The following is a 20909-nucleotide window of genomic DNA, read 5'->3' as shown; positions in this document are numbered from 1 at the left end:
ATTCATAATATATATAGTCAAACATGGAGACATACAGACACACTACTAGATTCATAATATATACACACACATACATACTGCTAGATTCATAATATATACACACAAGCACATACATACACTGCTAGATTCATAATATATACAAACAGATGTTCATAGATACATATGCAGACATACAGACAGATTCATAATATATATATATACATACTGCTAGATTCATAATATATACACAGACAAAGAGGCCCACAATCACACATACAAAATACTTGAGTAAAATTTACTACAACCAATGTTTGGGGAATTTCTTTTCCATTTTATTAACATTATTAATATCGTTATTATTACCACTTTTTTTAATGTTTTTTACTTAATTGATTTTTTGTTGCCAGTTAGTTTTTTTTTTTTTTTTTGTGCTTGTTCATTGTGTGTACATCTATATATAAACAAATACATGTATATGCACAATAAACATACACTCATGTGTATACATACATTTTGTATGTGTATATGCACGTTTCTATATATCTATGTACATTATACATATATAGTCAAGCAATCAAAATGTTGTTTTTCTTACATTTTAAATCTGTAATTGTCTTATTCTTGGCTGTTTATAATTCATGAGTATGTATATATATATATATATATATATATATATATATATATATATATATATATATATATGTCTGTGTGTAATTCCTTTTCAACACTTTTTTATTTTTTTATTCATTTACTCCCTGTCATCAACAAAACACATGCATTCATACAAGATGACTTCTTGGTTTTCTGTTTTAAGCTTTTTTTATATTCTTCTTCTCCAGATCAATTTGTTGCACTCCATCGGTGGTTGTTTGGAGAGACCAAATTCCTAGGTAGTTGCTTGTACATGTGGGGTGGTTTCATTACGTCAGGCAACTCCGGAGGACTGGACAAAGAAGTTAGCTCAAGAGCTTCAAATTCACCGTCTGCTGATAAGTTCCTGGCTCTGAGTAAAAGAAAATACAAGAGGATCAGTTAATTATGATTAATTTATTTAACAGAAAGAAGCCTTCGACACTCTGCTCTTTAGAAAAGAGAAGGAATGACACTATTATATATATATATATATATATATATATATATATAATGTGTCAATAAAGAGGAAAAAAACAATGTTTGGTATTATTTATACACCATTACACATATTTCATTTACTAAAAAATATATATATTTAGAGACAGACAGAAGAACCCAAATAAAGATAGGAAAAATCAATTAAGTTTGTTCATCATTCTATCAATAAACAGAGAAAGAGCTAAATTTTTGCCTTATTTATGTGTTCTACTATGAATATATATATAATAAATTGAACAATTATAAATTCAATTTAAATATTTTATACAAACAAATGACACATCTCATAAATTACAGCTGTTTCATTAATAAATTAAATATGTAATGATACTTAAATCATCATCATCGTTTAACGTCCGCTTCCCATGCTAGCATGGGTTGGGCGATTTGACTGAAGACTGGTGAAACCGGATGGCTACACCAGGCTCCAATCTAATTTGGCAGAGTTTCTACAGCTGGATGCCCTTCCTAACGCCAACCACTCAGAGAGTGTAGTGGGTGCTTTTACGTGTCACCCGCACGAGGGCCAGTCAGGCGGTACTGGCAACTGCCATGCTCAAAATGGTGTCTTTTATGTGCCACCCGCACAAGAGCCAGTCCAGGGGCACTGGCAACGATCTCATTTGGCTTGCTGGGTCTTCTCACGCACAGCACATTTCCAAAGGTCTCGGTCAGTAGTCATCACCTCGGTGAGGCCCAATGTTCGAAGGTCTTGCCTCACCACCTCAGCCCAGGTCTTCCTGGGCCTACCTCTTCCACGGGTTCCCTCAACTGTTAGGGTGTGGCACTTTTTCACACAGCTATCCTCATCCATTCTCACCACATGTCCATACCAGCGCAATCGTCTCTCTTGCACACCACAACTGATGCTTCTTATGTTCAGCTTTTCTCTCAAGATACTTACACTCTGACGGGTATGCACACTGACATTACACATCCAGCGGAGCATACTGGCTTCATTCCTTACAAGCTTACGCATGTCCTCAGCAGTCACAGCCCATGTTTCACTGCCATGTAGCATGGCTGTTCGTACACATACGTCATACAGTCTGCCTTTTACTCTGAGTGAGAGTCCCTTTGTCGCCAGCAGAGGTAAGAGCTCTCTAAACTTTGCCTAGGCTATTCTTATTCTAGCAGCTACACTTTCAGCGCACCCATCCCCACTACTAACTTGGTCACCCAGATAGCGGAAGCTATCGACTACCTCTAGTTTTTCTCCCTGGAATGAGATAGAAGTTGTTTCCTGTTTGTTTACAGTGTTTATTGCACCTGAACATCTGCCACATACAAAAACTAACTTCGTAGTTAATCTGCCTTTGATATTGCTGCACCTCTTATGTGTCCATAGCTTGCACCGGGTACATCTTATAGAGTTACTACCTACTCCTTTTCTACATACTGAGCAGGGCCATCTACCTGAAGGGGTTTGTGTTTTATCTACCTTCCTACTTATTAGAATTTTGGTTTTTGCTAGGTTGACTCTAAGGCCCTTCGATTCTAGTCCTTGCTTCCACACCTTAAACTTCTCCTCTAGTTCTGATAGTGACTGCGCAATTAGTGCAAGGTCATCAGCATAGAGGAGCTCCCAGGGGCAACCTGTCTTGAACTCCTCTGTGATTGCCTGGAGGACTATGATAAATAAGAGGGGGCTGAGGACGGAACCTTGGTGGACCCCTACCTCTACCCGGAATTCATTACTGTACTCATTTCCAACCCTCACCTTACTGGCAGCATCTCTGTACATGGTTCGCACAGCTCTCACTAACCATTCTTCTATCCCAAGTTTCCTCATTGACCACCAGATAAGGGATCGGGGGACTCTGTCAAAGGCTTTCTCCATGTCAACGAAGGCCAGGTACAGAGGTTTATCCTTGGCTAGGTATTTCTCCTGCAGCTGTCTCACTAGAAATATGGCATCAGTGGTGCTTTTACCTGGCACGAACCCAAACTGCATCTCATCTAAATTGATTCGCTCCTTAATTAGTTGGGCTATGACCCTCTCCGTAACTTTCATAACCTGATCTAACAGCTTGATGCCTCTGTAATTATTTGTATATATTGTATATATATATGTATATCTATCTATGTATATATATATCTATGTATATGTATATATATATATATATATATATATATATATATATATATATATATATATATATATAATTATGTGTATTTCTTCTATCTTAATGAATAAAAATTCTTCTGATAGAATAAATGGGTTAATAGAAACCAATGTAGCAAAGAACACAAAATAACTGTGGTTTAGTTCCTGTTTTTAAGGCAGGAAACTCCTTGAAATTTTGGGTGTTTGAGTATATTTAAGAATTTAAGGATTGGAGAAGTGTTTTAACTGATTTTTCTGTGTACATATACGCATTATCATTTATATTTTCACTCTTACCCTTGTTCTGACTCTTATCAATATTATTATTTTTTTAATATATGAGTATGCATTTACGTATGATTTTTTGGATGTATGGACATTTTTGTGTAAAAATGTATTTATTAAAACATAGGTTTGTTTATATATTCAAATATGAATGTAATTGTGAATAAGTATGAGAGCATATTTGTGTGGATGTATTTTTTATCTTTATTTTTATTTAAAAAAAATTTAAGTAAACGTTTAGATGTTTTATATATGTGTAAATATAAATGTGTGTATATGATTGAGTATACAAGTTTATGTGAGTGTGCGTGTCCACATGTGTATGTATGTGTATATACACGCACATGTATGTATGTGTGTGTGTGTGTGTGTGTGTATATGTGTATATATATATATATGTATATATATATATATATATATGTGTGTGTGTGTGTGTGTGTATGTGTCTGTGTATGTATCTGTATGTGTGTGTATGTATATATGTATGTATGTGTATGGGTATGTGTGCATGTGTATATATATGTGTGTGTTTGTACATGTATCTGTGTTTATGTGTGTATATGTATATATATATATATATATATATATGTGTATATGTATGTATGTGTATGCATATGTATATATGTATGTATATGGGTATATAGGTGTGTGGATGAGTGTATCTGTGTGTATGTATGTATACATGTGTACCTGTGTGGGGGGGTGTATGTATGTTTGTAAGTATATATATATATATATATATATGTGTGTGTATATATATATATGTGTGTATATGTGTACAAATCTACGTATATGTAAGCATGTATAATTGTGTATGTATTTGTATAAAACCATATATATATACGTTATTAGGTTCTGTATGTAAGTGCATATTTCGATATGTGTGTGTGTATGTGTATATAGGTATGTATGAGTGTATGTGTGTTTATGTATGTATATGTATGTGTACACATGTGTGTATGTGTGTATATATGTGTATATGTGTGTGTGTGTGTATGTACGAAAAAATATATGTGTGTGTGTGTGTGTGTATATGTATATGTATGCATGCACACGAACATACACACATATATGGATGTGTGGATGTATGTATATGGGGGGGTGTGTGTGTATGTATATATAAAACAATTGAGTTATTTTTCCTTTATATATACAAACATATATATATATATATATGCATGTATATGTGTATATGTATGTGTATATGTATATACGAATCTGTTTATTTGATTAAGTAATAGGCGTAGATGTATAGCTATGTGTATGTGCATGAATATATTTCTATTTATACATGTGTACGTATGTAGATGGATACATGTGTGTATATGGGGACGCACATGTGTATATTTGTATATGAGTGGGTACGTATGTGCATATGTATAAATGTGGACGTATGAGTGTGTATATATGTGTATGTATGTATATGTATGTATATGTATATATATATATATATATATATATGGGAGAATATACAAAAAATAACAACAGACGAGGACAGGTGGTGTAAATAACAAAAGTATATATTAGTATGACGCTCGGGAATACGGAAAGTCTTTGACGTTTCGAGCTACGCTCTTCAACAGAAAGAATACGGAGACAAGGAGAAAAACACGGAGAAAAAAAATTGAATAGTGTTCAGTCAACGGTCATATATATATATATATATATATATATATATATATATATACATACACATATATATACAAAAAATTAATACGAAGTATATAATTTTTTTATGCATTATTACAGTAAGGGTTATTACTATAGGTAAAGCGACACGCTGTAACGAGACGCTAAGGAAATATGTATAGATTACCTAAGGAACATTACAATGATCTCCTAAAAAGAGAAATAGAAAAAAACTACCGAATCACAAGTAAAACAACACTTAGGAAAGCTAACCTTGAAGTGAAAAAAATTATGGAGGAATATGATTTACAAAAAAGAACTGAGCCCTTAAACCCAAAACAACCTTATTTCGTTTTAAAAGACCATAAGACAAATTTTTGGAATAGCCCTAAATTACGCCTAATTTGTCCATCCAAATCAGATATTGGTATACTTAGTAAAAATATACTTGATAAATACATTCCCACTTTAGTTAACAAATTAAAACTTAGTTTATGGTCTAACTCTTTACAGGTAGTTGACTGGTTTCGCAATATTAACAACAAAAACAATGCCAAATTTATCCAATTTGACATTGCTAATTTCTATCCTTCAATTAACCCCATTATTTTAAATAAAGCACTTTGGTTTGCTCACAAGAAGGCGGGTATGCCTAGAGAAGAGTTTAAAGTCATTAAAGCAGCTAGAAATTCCATAATTAAGTTTAATAAAAAACTATGGATACGTAAGGACACACCAGAAGGATTCGACGTTCCGATGGGAAGTTCCGATTCAGCTCAAATTGCTGACCTAATATGCACATTCATTCTATACGAATTAGAAGACCAATTCCCAAATGTTAAGGGTGGTCTATACAGAGACGACTGTCTATTATACTTAGAGAACACCACAAATCAAAAAATACAAAGAGTTAAAAATAAATTAGCTAGGTTTTTTAGCAGAATGGGCTTTAGTATAGTATTTGAAGATGAAACATCTATAGCTAACTTCTTGGACGTCACTTTAGATCTACACACTAAAACATTTTTCCCGTATCATAAACCCTCCACTAACCTAAAATATATCAGTAAATCCAGCAATCATCCAAACTCAGTAACGAGAAATTTGGTCAAAAATATTTCTCTCAGAATATCCAATCTTTCTACGAACGAATGCATTTTCAATAAAGAGGCTGAATTTTACAACTTAGCTTTATCAAAAGCAGGTTACAGAGAAAAGATTAATTATATAGATTCGAATTATGAAACCGATATGAGTAATAATAATATTAATAATAATATTCTTAATAGCAATAATTATAATGATAAAGCTTTTAATTTAAATAATATCAATAAATACGAAGAGAACCACAACCATAAACTACCTAACGATAGCAAAAAGATTAACATCCTTTCAAGAAATAAGGGAAATAAAAGTCAAATAAAACCTTGTCCCAATGATAACAATAAACGAAGACTATTTATAAACAATACCGGAAAACATTCTAAACCAGAACATAATAAATATGTCTGGGTAATTCTTCCTTACAGCAAAAATGTAAAAACAGACTTGGTATCCCAGTTCCAAAACGCTATAAATAAGAACTTTCCTAAACACTCTCATTACTCCCAAGTCATAAATACACACAAGGTTAGATTCGGTTTCTCTAACATGAAAAACATTTCGCAGATAATATCTGCACACAATATGAGGCTTTTGCATCCAATAGAAAGTTCAAACAGTAATATCATTGAACCAAACGTTATTAACCCTTACCAAAATAACAATAATAACAATAATAATAATAATATAGGGAACAATATTAATAACACGACACATAATAGTAATAGCCATAACAACAAAATCATTATTTCAGAAGTCAATTCCAAAAGAATTAGTTTATTAAGTGATAATGTGAGACTCAGAAACACTATCTACCAATGTCAAGTTAGTACTCCCAAAAATAATTACTTTTACGTAGGTTCTTCCTCTACACCTTTATCCACTAGAATTTCTAACCATTTCTCATCCTTTAGAGATAGAAGCAAACGTAATACCACGAGCCTTAGCAAACTAATTTGGGATCTTAAAGATAATAACATTAAATTTAAACTAGACTGGCTTATTCTTTCCATTTCTAAGCCATATGAAAAGGGTGGAAAATTCTGTGATTTATGTGTAACAGAATTTCTTTTTATTTTATTTTCAAAGAATTATCTGGTTAATAGTTTCATTGAACATTCTTACAAATGTAAACATTGGCAAAAACATACATATTCTGCATTCAAATAAAATAAAGGTTTTTATAAAACGCTATCATATTTACCCGTAATAAGTAAATACTTAAAATAGTACTAATAAAACATATTAGTTTCTCCCTTAAAGGTTAGAAGATTAAAATTACTTACGATTCTGATTATTCATCTATACTTTCGTGATTTATTAACCTTAATTAGGGTATATTTTAAATCCTGATAAAACATTGTAACAACCATAACTTACTAAATTTATGTACGTATGAACATACCGGTATGGGTTTTTTTTTTATATATACGCGTGTATATGTGAGAGATAATGTGTATGTATATATATATATATATATATATATATATACATATATATATATATATGTATAGATATATATATATATATGTGTGTGTGTGTGTGTGTGTCTATGTCTGTGTATACATATTTAGGGTTCTATATTAAATAGAAGTGTTTTAACTGATTTTTCTGTGTACATATACGCATTATCATTTATATTTTCACTCTTACCCTTGTTCTGACTCTTATCAATATTATTATTTTTTTAATATATGAGTATGCATTTACGTATGATTTTTTGGATGTATGGACATTTTTGTGTAAAAATGTATTTATTAAAACATAGGTTTGTTTATATATTCAAATATGAATGTAATTGTGAATAAGTATGAGAGCATATTTGTGTGGATGTATTTTTTATCTTTATTTTTATTTAAAAAAAATTTAAGTAAACGTTTAGATGTTTTATATATGTGTAAATATAAATGTGTGTATATGATTGAGTATACAAGTTTATGTGAGTGTGCGTGTCCACATGTGTATGTATGTGTATATACACGCACATGTATGTATGTGTGTGTGTGTGTATATGTGTATATATATATATATGTATATATATATATATATATATATGTGTGTGTGTGTGTGTGTGTGTGTATGTGTCTGTGTATGTATCTGTATGTGTGTGTATGTATATATGTATGTATGTGTATGGGTATGTGTGCATGTGTATATATATGTGTGTGTTTGTACATGTATCTGTGTGTATGTGTGTATATGTATATATATATATATATATATATATATATATGTGTATATGTATGTATGTGTATGTATATGTATATATGTATGTATATGGGTATATAGGTGTGTGGATGAGTGTATCTGTGTGTATGTATGTATACATGTGTACCTGTGTGGGGGGGTGTATGTATGTTTGTAAGTATATATATATATATATATATATATATATGTGTGTGTATATATATATATGTGTGTATATGTGTACAAATCTACGTATATGTAAGCATGTATAATTGTGTATGTATTTGTATAAAACCATATATATATACGTTATTAGGTTCTGTATGTAAGTGCATATTTCGATATGTGTGTGTGTATGTGTATATAGGTATGTATGAGTGTATGTGTGTTTATGTATGTATATGTATGTGTACACATGTGTGTATGTGTGTATATATGTGTATATGTGTGTGTGTGTGTATGTACGAAAAAATATATGTGTGTGTGTGTGTGTGTGTATATGTATATGTTTGCATGCACACGAACATACACACATATATGGATGTGTGGATGTATGTATATGGGGGTGTGTGTGTGTATGTATATATAAAACAATTGAGTTATTTTTCCTTTATATATACAAACATATATATATATATATATATGCATGTATATGTGTATATGTATGTGTATATGTATATACGAATCTGTTTATTTGATTAAGTAATAGGCGTAGATGTATAGCTATGTGTATGTGCATGAATATATTTCTATTTATACATGTGTACGTATGTAGATGGATACATGTGTGTATATGGGGACGCACATGTGTATATTTGTATATGAGTGGGTACGTATGTGCATATGTATAAATGTGGACGTATGAGTGTGTATATATGTGTATGTATGTATATGTATGTATATGTATATATATATATATATATATATATATATATATATGTATGTATGTATGTATGTATATATGTATACATATGTATATACGGGTACACATGTGTGTATGTGTGTATGTGCGTATGTGTATGAATATATGTGTGTGTGTGTATCAGTATGCATGTATATGTGTATGTCTGTGTATGTGTATTTATGTATACATGTACACTCTTACACAATGATTGATATGTATTGTCCAACCCACTATCCGGCAGCGTCCAACTCTCTAACGGTTTTTTTCAAATGAATCAAGTCATAAACTTATCCATCTATTGTTTTTATAATCGGTCATAATGTCTTACGTTTAAGATGCTTCCCATGCTTTCCCTGATGAGAAGGTTACAATTTTAATATCAAAGATCCCTATGGATCAAACAGGTTGTAATCCTTTGAAACATATGTAGGAATAAAGTATGCAATTATAAAATGCGTTTTCTCCAATCCTTAAATTCTTATATATATATATATATATATATATAAAATATATATATATATATCTATCTATGTATATATATATATTTATATATATAAAATATATATATATATATAGTATATTTATATATATCTAATAATAATATTTACAGGTAAAAACTCAATTAAAATGAATTTATAAAAAATTAAATTGAGCTTTACAGATTAAAATATATAGTTTTAGGGAAAAGAACCAAATTTCATGAACTCATCAATGAAAATCCACTATAACATATAGAAAAATTAATAATTAAAAGCACAATAAATTAGTATAATATAATACAAAGTAAATATCATAAGAAAAAGATAATAAAATAACTACACGTGTTTCATAACTAATTTTCAAATAGAAAGGAAATTTAAATCGATTAAAATTATCGAAAATAAATTCTATTCAGAAATGTAGCTAATTGTCAAGTCTTAAATAGAACAATAATTATAATAAATAAATATATATATCAATCAACAATAAGTACCAAATGAATATAGAAAAATTATTAAAAATATCAAAATTCCATAATCATCCCTACATCCATTATAATATATGCTAACATGTATATTATATACAAAAACCAGCTTACATAAATTATTATCGTTTTAAATACAATTTAAACGAAGTTTAAGGTTAAAATAATAATAAAGATAATATTAGTACATATTTAACCGGTGTAATAGTTAAAGCTATACTATTTAAAACTAAAAACGTTTATTTGATTAGCATTAAAAATCAATTGAATAATAGAAAAATACAAGAATACTTATTTCTACAAACATAGAAATAAAAATATGAATATAAAAGATTAAACTTTATATATACTAAGTTTTAATAAAAAAACCTTTAACGATAATATAAACAATAAAGACTAATTATTAATCAAAAATATATCAACACTATTCAAAACAAAGTCTTATATTATGTTGAAATTATATATGTACATACCTACATCTATATGTATACATACATGGGTACAGGACATCACAAGAAGAAAACAAACTTTTTTTTTTTTGAACAACGAAAGAAAACAGAGAGACGAGACATGCAACATAAAGAATATTTCCCTTCATCAGTTGTCCCATCTACTCCTCCCGCAAAGCAAATTAAATAAAATTTGAAATTTTTTTGCGGAAGGTGAAAGTGTCAACAAGAACAGGACAGTAAAAACAAACAATAACGGTTGTTAGGCCAAGACGATAGAAAAATTATTATTATTTTTTTGAACGCTAGTAGACATGAATGAGAGAAGAGACAGAAAAATCATGTATTCTCTATAAGAAGCCAGTGGATAGAAAGAAAGAATCCCTTTCATCGCGTGGGAGAGAAAAACAGAAAGGATGAAGAACAAGAGAGATAGACAGGGAAGTAGTAGTAGTAGAGTGCACAAAGTAATTATTAAGATAAAACTTACTTGGAGAAAGACGCATGGCATTCTATCATATAATAATATATGTACATACCTACATCTATATGTATGCATATATGTGTACAGGACATCACAAAAAAACGTTAAACACAAGAAGAAAACAAGCCTTTTTTTTAACAACATATATACAGTGGGGTGAAATAAATATTCGTACATGTCAAAATTCTTAATTTATTTAATTTCTAATGAACATAAATGAGATATACCAATACTATATTTGCATACACAATATGCACGAGAAACTAATAAATTATAGTCACTTATGAATTTATATACAAATATAAACATTTAGGGGTGAAAAAAGTATTCCAAAATAAGTTTAAGACTGATGATGACAGTTCTATTCCTTCATTAATATATTTCTAACAAAATTGTTAGAATTTCTTTCTCTTTCCAATGATATAGGTGTTATATATCTATCTACAATTATCAATAATTTTAATGTGCAATTAATTCAAATGATTAGAAATAAGTTTAAGATTGTGCAAATCTATAAACCAAATGCGTGGTCGTATGGCTGGTCGTACTGCACTGTTTTGTTTAATAATTGAACATTGTTTATACACTAATTCGCTATGAGAAAGCGTCGTAGTCCTCCATGAACATTAGCAAACAATTAGAATGCAGCAAAATGGCTTGTGTTCAAGCATGGAAGCCAAGAACAGAGAAAAACAACAGTACAGAAGGGTGGGTAATGGTATGGGCCGTGTTCAGCAGCTTAGGCGTTGGTCCAATTGTTAAAGTTGATAGCAGACTGAACAGTGCAGGCTATCTGCAATTAGGAAATGAAAATCAGATGCCACCGGGATCTATTTTGCAGCAGAGCCCCATTCATAAGGCTAGGAAAGTTTTGCAATAATATGGTGGTTATTGAGTGGTCTTTGTAGAGAATTTGAATCTGATAGAAAATTTATGGAATTATGTTTCTAGAAGAGTTCATACAAAAAAAAAAAAAAACACCCAATAAACTCGTGCCAATTATATAATTTTATTGAAGGAATATGGCAGCTCATTTGTCAAACTCCATGTCCCATTGTTGTAAGGCCATAATTGAAAGTAATGGCTATGAAACTAGGTATTAATAATAAATTGTTGTTTGTTGATCATTTGTGCCATAAATTTTCAATTTAAACTAAATGATGTTGGTACAGCCTTAAATTTATTTTGTATTCAAACAGTAGATAGATATATAACACCTGTATCATTAGAAAGAGAAAAAAATTCTACATAAACTGCAAAAAGTAAAATAATTTTATAGTTTTGTTAAAAATAAATATAATGAAGGAATAGAACTGTCATCCTTGGTCTTAAACTTATTTTGGCCAGTGGAAGATGAAGCAACGAAACTTGCCAAAAATGAGGTCAGAATAGAGAATTTTTAATCAGCACTTTTCAGACAATTATGGTCCCTGTTAGTGAATATGTTTTCATTCATGTGCCTTAACTACAGCACTAGAGAGCATTTTAGCTCTTATTTCTAGCAATGTAGGTGTTTCCTAACATCCTAGTCACATTTAGCAGCAATTATAATTCTCCTTTTTGGTGAAACATTGCAACCTTCTGTTATATATACACACACATACATACATATATATATACATTTTGTATTAAATAAAATAAATACAGAAATTGCTTACCTGCAGCTTTAAAAGCGAGGCCAATTGTGGCCGGTGCTTGAGCTCGAGCAGAGCTACTGGTGTAGCCACAGTCGCTGAGGGTTTTGTTATCATCCAGGGCCTGCAAAAATAAACAAACAGATATAATAATAAAGTCACATCCTCACCTGTCTTTCTCTCTAATCACATTTGAGATTTTAGTTTTATTGAGAGAAGTCTTTAATTTTGGTGGGGGTTTGTGCCAATGTTTACATCTTTACTGATATATATATACACACACACACATCTACATATATTGGCAAGACATACATATACACACACACACACACAAACTGAGTTTGACCACATATAAGTCACATTATTTAAAACTTAATATCAACAGGCAAAAACTGCCATGCTGCAACTCCCACCTATGCAAATATCAGGTATACATATATGCATGTATATCCTGATACCAGTACCCTGAGGGTATGTCCTGGCACTTCAGCACCATTTCTCATACTTAATCTCTCTGACTGGACTCACCAAGTATCTCCTTTGTAGCAAGACACCTGTTTCTGTCCCTCGGTCATGCCCGTCCTCTCAAAGGACTTCTGTCTTGCAAGTTATTTGATGACCCCCCACTAGTGCTGGTGCATCCAACCACAAGAAAAAACCCTGACAAAACAGACAGTGAAGCCTGGCCCTAGTTTTCTGGCTTGCCAGCTCCTGTCAAACTATCCAACCCATGCCAGCATGGAAAATGGACGTTAAATGAAGATTATTTATATAAAGAAAATAGAAAATGGAGAAATTTGGATGAATAACAATTGATTTACACCAATTAATAATAACTGTTGTTCATCGATATTTCTCCATTTTCTGTTTTCTTCAAATTTTGATTCTTGATAAACTCATGTTTATCCTTGTCTTTACCTATAATTTATGAGCATAATATGCTTGCACATGGATGGCCAGCATTAAACATAGGTAATACACCAGTAGTGTAATGGATATTTCTATCCCTTAGACGATTATTTTAACCTCAAACTCAGCTAGCCTTTTACATATAGACAGAGAGACAGACAGATAGATAGATATACACATATATTGATATACTGCTTTTATTAGTGTAGAAGTAGCACAATTTTATCCTTGAGTTTAACCCCAAAAATATGGTATGCTGTGACTTATACATGACGAAATGCAGTATGTGCATGCACACATTCACATGCACACATTCACATGCACAACACAAATACATTGCATTTCCCATCAGTTTTGGTCTATCAAATTCCACTGAGAAGCTCTTTGCCAAGACTGTAAGAGAAGGCGGCACAGAACCATGGCACCACATACTGGAATTGAACCAGAAACATAAGGCTGTGAACTTCTGAACCACTGCCATACCCCCACTCCACACTCTGGTATCATTATCATTAACACATTTTAGGCACAAGAAAAGTTGAATGGTTAAGAAGTCTGCTTCTAAACCACGTGATTTTAAGTTCAGTTCCACTGCATAGCACCATGGCTCTGGGCTAACCAAGGACTTGTGAGTGAATCTGGGACAAAGAAACTGAAAGAAACCTTTCATATACACACACACAGAGTCCCACTGCGAGGACCATTGGACAAGTGTCCTCTATTAAAGCCAAGGGCTGACTCTAGCATTGTGAATGAATTTGGCAGATGGAAACTGAAAGAAGCCCATCATGTGTGTTGGGGTTCGTTTGTGCCTCTCCAAAAGTCATGAGACGACAAGTAATGATTTGAAATAAGAACTCCCTCAGCTGAGAAACAGATGAGGGTTAACAACAGGAAGGGCATCCTTCTGTAAAACAACAAATACAGGTATTAAAATAATCTCTTCCTCTCTCCAGAGAATGTATTATAATTAGCAAATGGTAATTAAGACACCGACTCCACTTCAGAAGAGAAGATAATCCAAAGAATCAGAAACTCTGCAAAGCTAACATGCTATTAAGGAAAGTGAGAGAATTATTATCTGGAGATAAAGAGGACAATCAGGGTTACATGTTTCTACCTAAATAGCCAGCATCAGCACAGCAATTGTCCAGCATTCTCTCTAGTAGCCTACACACATTAAATGATGATGAAGAAACAGACATTGAGAGTTTCTTTGCTCCGAAACCTGAAGAACTTTACTCCAAAGGGAACAACAATTTCCTAAATAGATGGGATTATGCTATCAATAATAAGAAGAACTAGTATCTTGATTAAATATATTAATTAAGATCAAAGAAGCATTTGTTAACTTCCCATCTTGAAATGCAACAGATGTGTATCCCTATACAAACATACATTTGAAATTAGAAAGCCTAGCTGTGAGAGAAACATTTAGATTGTAAGAGTAAGAAATCCCCAATCTGTCAAGGTGGACAGACACTTTGAATAAGAATTGACAAGGTCCTTGACAACCCGTCGAACTCATGTCAACAAAGGAAATTAAATATAAAATTAAGAGAACGATAATCCTGCCATGCTGGAGTACCACCTTGAAGGGTTTAATCAAACAAATCAACCCAAGAATTTATCCTGTCTCTTATCTACTTGTATGATGGGGACATTTGTTTACAGCTATTACACAATGTCAAGAGAAAGGGACACAAAGTACCCCCTCACCTATATATATATATTACACACACATATGCAAACCACCCACCCACTCATTTCTACTCAGCTTGAGCCTTATGGGGCCACCTGGACACTTTATCGCCATTATCTATCTTTTGCAGCACCTGCTGATCATTCTTTCTCTCTCATCTACTAGGTGCAATTAGCCATGCAGATCCCTCTACAAGACCCTGTTCTGACCTTCCTCCTCTCCCCCCACTTCTCATGGTAATCCCTTTGTCCCCTAGCATGAAGCCCAACCACAAAAACCACCACCTCCACCAGTAGGGTTCATCATCCTGAAAACTGCTTTGTGACCTGTGAAGTGGTTGGCATTAAGAAGGGCATCCAGCCATAGAAACCACACTACTGGAGGGGGGGGGGTTCTATTGAAGTAATAAGCAGAAAAGAGAAGCCGTCATAAGAAAACTTACATTAAAAGTAACATGCACACGATTTTTTTTTTCTCAATAGAAGTAAATTCCAAAGTAAACGTTTTTAGTAGAGAAGTAGAAGAGAACAGAAGCAGCGTATTACTTCATTACAAATCTACGGATGCACATACGCACATAATAGAGAAAAATGAAACAATTATGGACGACTTGCTCCGAAACACTAATGAGTGGGGAACACTTCTCAAAAATAACCTGCAGTTGTTTTCTTCAAAATTCCTACATGCTCGAAATGTACATACATCAAAGTATACATGTAGAAAATTTCACGAAAAAATATTCATTTTCCTGGAAGTTAAGAAGAATTTAAGTGGACTCTGTTGGAATTTCCGAAAATTGTCCCCCACCCCCATTGCAAAATACTTTCACCGGAAATTTTTGTATATTCGGAATCTACATCATAAATACAATATGCATAGAAAATTTCATTAAAAAATATTCATTTTTCTGAAAGTTATGACCTTCCAAAGTCTGGGGGGGGGGGTACAACTCTGTAGTTATGCCGTGTAGGTATTATTATTATTTCTATGCCTTTGGTAGAACGGAAAACTATTACATTTTTGAGTTTGTGTGTTGTATTGAAAGCATGCCTTCTGCAGTAGCGCTATGATTTCTTTTTTAAATCAAATTTGTGATATCTTCTTACGAGATCATATTAACGATGATACATAAATCTGAGGGTCAAAATTTCAAATTTCTTTTGCTCACATACAAAGAAGCGACAATACACGCTAAAATTACTTTGCTGTGAAGATGGGACTACGAATTTCTAAAGTGTGAAGAATTCATACACAAGTATGACAGTATATTGGTATTACATTACATGTTTTAAAAATATGTTCTACATCTCTCTCTCTCTCTTTCTGTCTCCCCATTTATCGATCTATCTCTCCTCATGTGTGTGTGTGTGTGTATGTGTTTCTGAGAATCTGGCTATTGAAAGGCTCATTAAAAGTAATTTATTCATAAATGTACATTATTAATTGTAAGTATGAAAATGTCTTTTCGTTTCGTTTGAGATCGAAATCACTTCACCTTAATGCTTCTGTGACGCTTCATTTTAATGCCTGAACGTTTGACAAATTTATTTTCTTCATTGCCTTTCTATTTCTTTGTAGCTGTTGGTTAACCGAGCCATATTTCTATGCTACTTTCTCGGCTCCTGTGGGGATCATTCTCATCTTAAACCTGAAGATATTCTCTCCCATTATCCGGCGCCTTACTTCAATGCAAAATAACCGGAAATTTGAACGCAGAAGAAAAGTACGTGTTTTTGGCATCGTTGGTTTGTTTTTCCTGCTGGTGCTAACGTGGGTCTTAGTATTCTTTGCTGTTGCTGTTTTCGAAGCAGCAGAAGTGTTTAAATACCTTTTGGCTATCTTCAACACCCTTCAAGGAATGTTTATCTTCATATTCTATTGTATATGCAAGAAAGATACCAGAGATGTCATCATAAAGTATGCAACTACACGAAAGAGAGCGACATTCCCCGTCGGCAGAAGTAAGTGGGATTTGTTTTTGTTTTTTCTTTATTTATTCTGGCATCAAAATCAGCGACACTGTTGTCATGGCGGGGATAATCACAAACATTATTTCCAGCAACGCTATCAGTGTTTACCGAGAGGCGTCATCATCATCATCATCATCATCATCGTCATCATTGCCATCGTCGTCGTCAGTAGCAGCAACATAAACAGGAGCATTCATAGATAAATTCTGTATATATATATATATATATATATATATATATATATATATATATATATATATATACAGAGAGAGAGAGAGAGAGAGAGAGAGAGAGATAAATAGATATCATAGATAGATAGATAGATAGATAGACATGCCCCCGCTCTCACATGCATATATGTATAAATACATACATACATATATCGCAGGACTAAGTGCACAAAGGAAAAGAGTAACACTCAACACACATTTGGTTGTAATTACACGTATATAATGTGACAGTATGTCAAACTGTTGTTCTGACACACACACGCGTGCACACACACATACACAAACACATACATGCACACACACACATGTTTAATAGGGTAAATCGATAGTTATACACATTCTCGTTCCCATAATTTGCTAAAACAAAAGCAGGAGTTTGAACAATTACACCGTTTTCAAACATAGTCCCCTTGCTTTTCGATGCCCTTCTTCCAGTGTCCATCAGCTTGGCCCTGACACACATTTGAACCAGAGGATTAGGATCCCTGATTTCTGCACTTTTCCTGGTGCAAAACTGCCAAACAGAAACGCAAACTTTTGCATCGTAAAATCCTCACATCGTTAATACTTTTAGCAACAGAATCAAAATTGTGTCAAGTCGGAGACAGTAATGAGTTGAGTTTAATATTGACTTACATGACGCAACCAGAGATAATACTGAAAGAGAATGTTGGCTCTCCGTCGCTTACGACGTCGAGGGTTCCAGTTGATCCGATCAACGGAACAGCCTCCTTGTGAAATTAACGTGCAAGTGGCTGAGCACTTCACAGACACGTGTACCCTCGGGGATATTCAGCGTGACACAGTGTGACAAGGCTGACCCTTTGAATTACAGGCACAACAGAAACAGGAAGTAAGAGTGAGAGAAAGTCGTGGCGGAAGAGTACACCAGGGTTTGCCACCATCCCCTGCCGGTGTTTTCGCTCAATAAACACACACAACGCCCAGTCTGGGAATCGAAACCGCGATCCAATGACCGCGAGTCCACTGCCCTAACCATTGGGCCATTGCGCTTCCACACTGAAAGAGAATAATACAGAGAAAACAATCACTAAATTCGCCAGTGATATTAAAAGTGACAAAAGAACAATATTACAAAAATAACTAATGGAAAGAAATAATAAGCTTGAAATAAAAATGAGTATAATGAAGAAATACATATATGTAGTGAAACTAACACCTCGATCGCCATGATACACAAAGAAGCCATTCCCCTCTTGCTGTTATAAATATATTCAAGATCGTCCGTAGCGGAAAACACATTCCCTGTCATCACGTGACTGATTATTATTCGAAGGGGCAACTTCTTCGAACCGTTCCCGCCAGAACGCAAACTGACCAATCACGGCCCCTAATAAGGTCACGTGATAAAGTATTTTTCTGTTGTCTGGTGAGCCCCCCCCCCATCAACTATAAAAATAGCTTTAATTCAGCGGCAAATTCGTCTCGGTTCAGTTTCTCTTTGAGATCTGTTCCGTGTACCACACGACAGCAGCAGCCAGCGACACATCAACAGCTTCGTCCAACGATGACCACCAACGCCGCCGCCACATCAGCAACACGAGTCTTCGACTACTAACCAGCATCATCATCGCCATGAGCAACACGATTCTACGATTACTACTAACCAGCATCAATCTCCACCAGCGTCTACACGACTTTCTATGTACACCAAACTAAACCACCGCGGCACATCTCTCTCTTCGATTCTGTTAGGTGATTCGTATTCACCACGATAAATAAACAGACAAGAGTTACAGCCTGCGATAAACGTCTGTCTTCAAGATTCCAGCCCTGGCATAGAAGCCAACACACAACTAGTGATAAGCTCTGCCACACTCACAGCCTCAACTTCTTTCTCATACAGACTCTTCCTATCGTGTACTCAAAACTGGTATAAATGCTTACGTGTTACTGACTTTTTCTATCTGCTGTAATATCTCACATACACATACATGTATCACTCACATACTCTCTTTTCTTTGTACGACGGCCTGTCTTTTATTATGTTCTTATATGTCGCATTCACACTCTCACATACACATACATCTTTAACGCTACAATAAATATTTCTGTTATTCATTTTATACGGTTGTCTTTTCTATCGTCTCATTACTGGCTATTTGTGTTATCGTAGTATAACATCTTTGATATATCATATTTTGTGTTCGACCGTGTGACACGTTTAAATAAAAGGAGTCCTCTGTTTTTGCATTCGTCACCATTTCTCCTTTTTGAGTTCGCACGGTCGTTCTTACATATATAAAGAAAAGAAAGAACTCAACGATTTGCAAAAGAAATAGCGACAAAAATGTGACAATAGAAAGTCCCAGTCTAAATTATGTTGAACGGAAAGAATAGCCATTAACATAAGAATTAAGGGATACGAAGTATATAAAGCGAGCATGAAATACAAGAACCCTTCATCGAGATACAGAGAGGCTGGTATAGGATCAGGATGCAGAGAGGATGGCACGGGACAGAATGCAGAGAGGCTGGCACGGACCAGGAGGCAAAGAGGCTGACATGGGACCAGGATGCAGAAAGGCTGGAATAGGACCAAGATGCAGAGAGGCTAAAACGGGAGCAGGATGCAAAGAAGCTGGCATGTGAGAAAGATGCAGAGGGGGTGGCACGGGACCAGGATGCAGAGAGGCTGCAATAGGACAAGGATGTAGAGAGGCTGGTATGGGATCAGGATGCAGAGAGGCTGCAATAGGACAACGATATAGAGAGGTTGGTATTTTAAATCTAAAAGCCCCCAATGCTTGCTCCATCATGCTTGGTGAGAGCACCGTAGGTGTATGACTCATTGGCTCGTACAGAAATCCACTACTCATGTAAAAGGGAGTAGGGCGCTTTTCACCTGAATCCGTCATTGGACAGAGGCCGAGGACAATCAACAAACAGGCAATGTTGGAGAGATTTTTTAAAAAGTAGGTTTATTTATATTAAATGACACGCTGGAGTGAGGGCAATAGCAAGTAGTCTGTGAATTTGTGCCTGCTTTCAAACCAACGTTTATCTTGTTTCACGATTTCTTTATCTTTATGGCATAACTACAGAGTTGTAACCCGCCGACTTTGGAAGGTCATAACTTTCAGAAAAATGAATATACAAGAGGAGGCGCAATGGCCCACTGGTTAGGGCAGCGGACTCGCGGTTTCGATTCCCATACCGAGCGAAAACACCTAAAGCTTCACGAGGATCCGGCAGGGGATGGTGGCGAACCCTGCTGTACTCT

General features: G+C 33.9%; 1 protein-coding gene across 1 annotated transcript; it reads right to left on the bottom strand.

Annotated features, from left to right (window-relative positions):
* Positions 1–229: 229 nt before the first annotated feature.
* LOC149130140 (uncharacterized) lies at positions 230–18857 on the bottom strand. Its single transcript, XM_089345846.1, has 4 exons — positions 18844–18857; positions 18302–18446; positions 12879–12978; positions 230–982 (listed from the first exon to the last, which is right to left on the bottom strand). The coding sequence occupies exons 1-4, from the start codon at positions 18855–18857 to the stop codon at positions 936–938; spliced, it is 306 nt and encodes a 101-aa protein (XP_089201972.1). The 3' UTR covers positions 230–935.
* Between the last annotated feature and the right edge of the window lie 2052 nt (positions 18858–20909).

This window comes from Octopus bimaculoides, chromosome 30 (assembly GCF_046866305.1).
Source record: "Octopus bimaculoides isolate indiv1 chromosome 30, ASM4686630v1, whole genome shotgun sequence".
NCBI lineage: Eukaryota > Metazoa > Mollusca > Cephalopoda > Octopoda > Octopodidae > Octopus > Octopus bimaculoides.
Note: the sequence above shows the minus strand (reverse complement) of the source record. Positions and strands in the feature narration are given on the sequence as shown.

Coding starts and splice junctions, on each gene's coding strand:
- LOC149130140 (XM_089345846.1), bottom strand. Junction 12,979..18,301: donor ATTATCTCTGGTTGCGTCAT/GTAAGTCAATAT, acceptor TTATTTTTGCAG/GCCCTGGATGATAACAAAAC. Junction 983..12,878: donor CCTCGCTTTTAAAGCTGCAG/GTAAGCAATTTC, acceptor TCTTTTACTCAG/AGCCAGGAACTTATCAGCAG.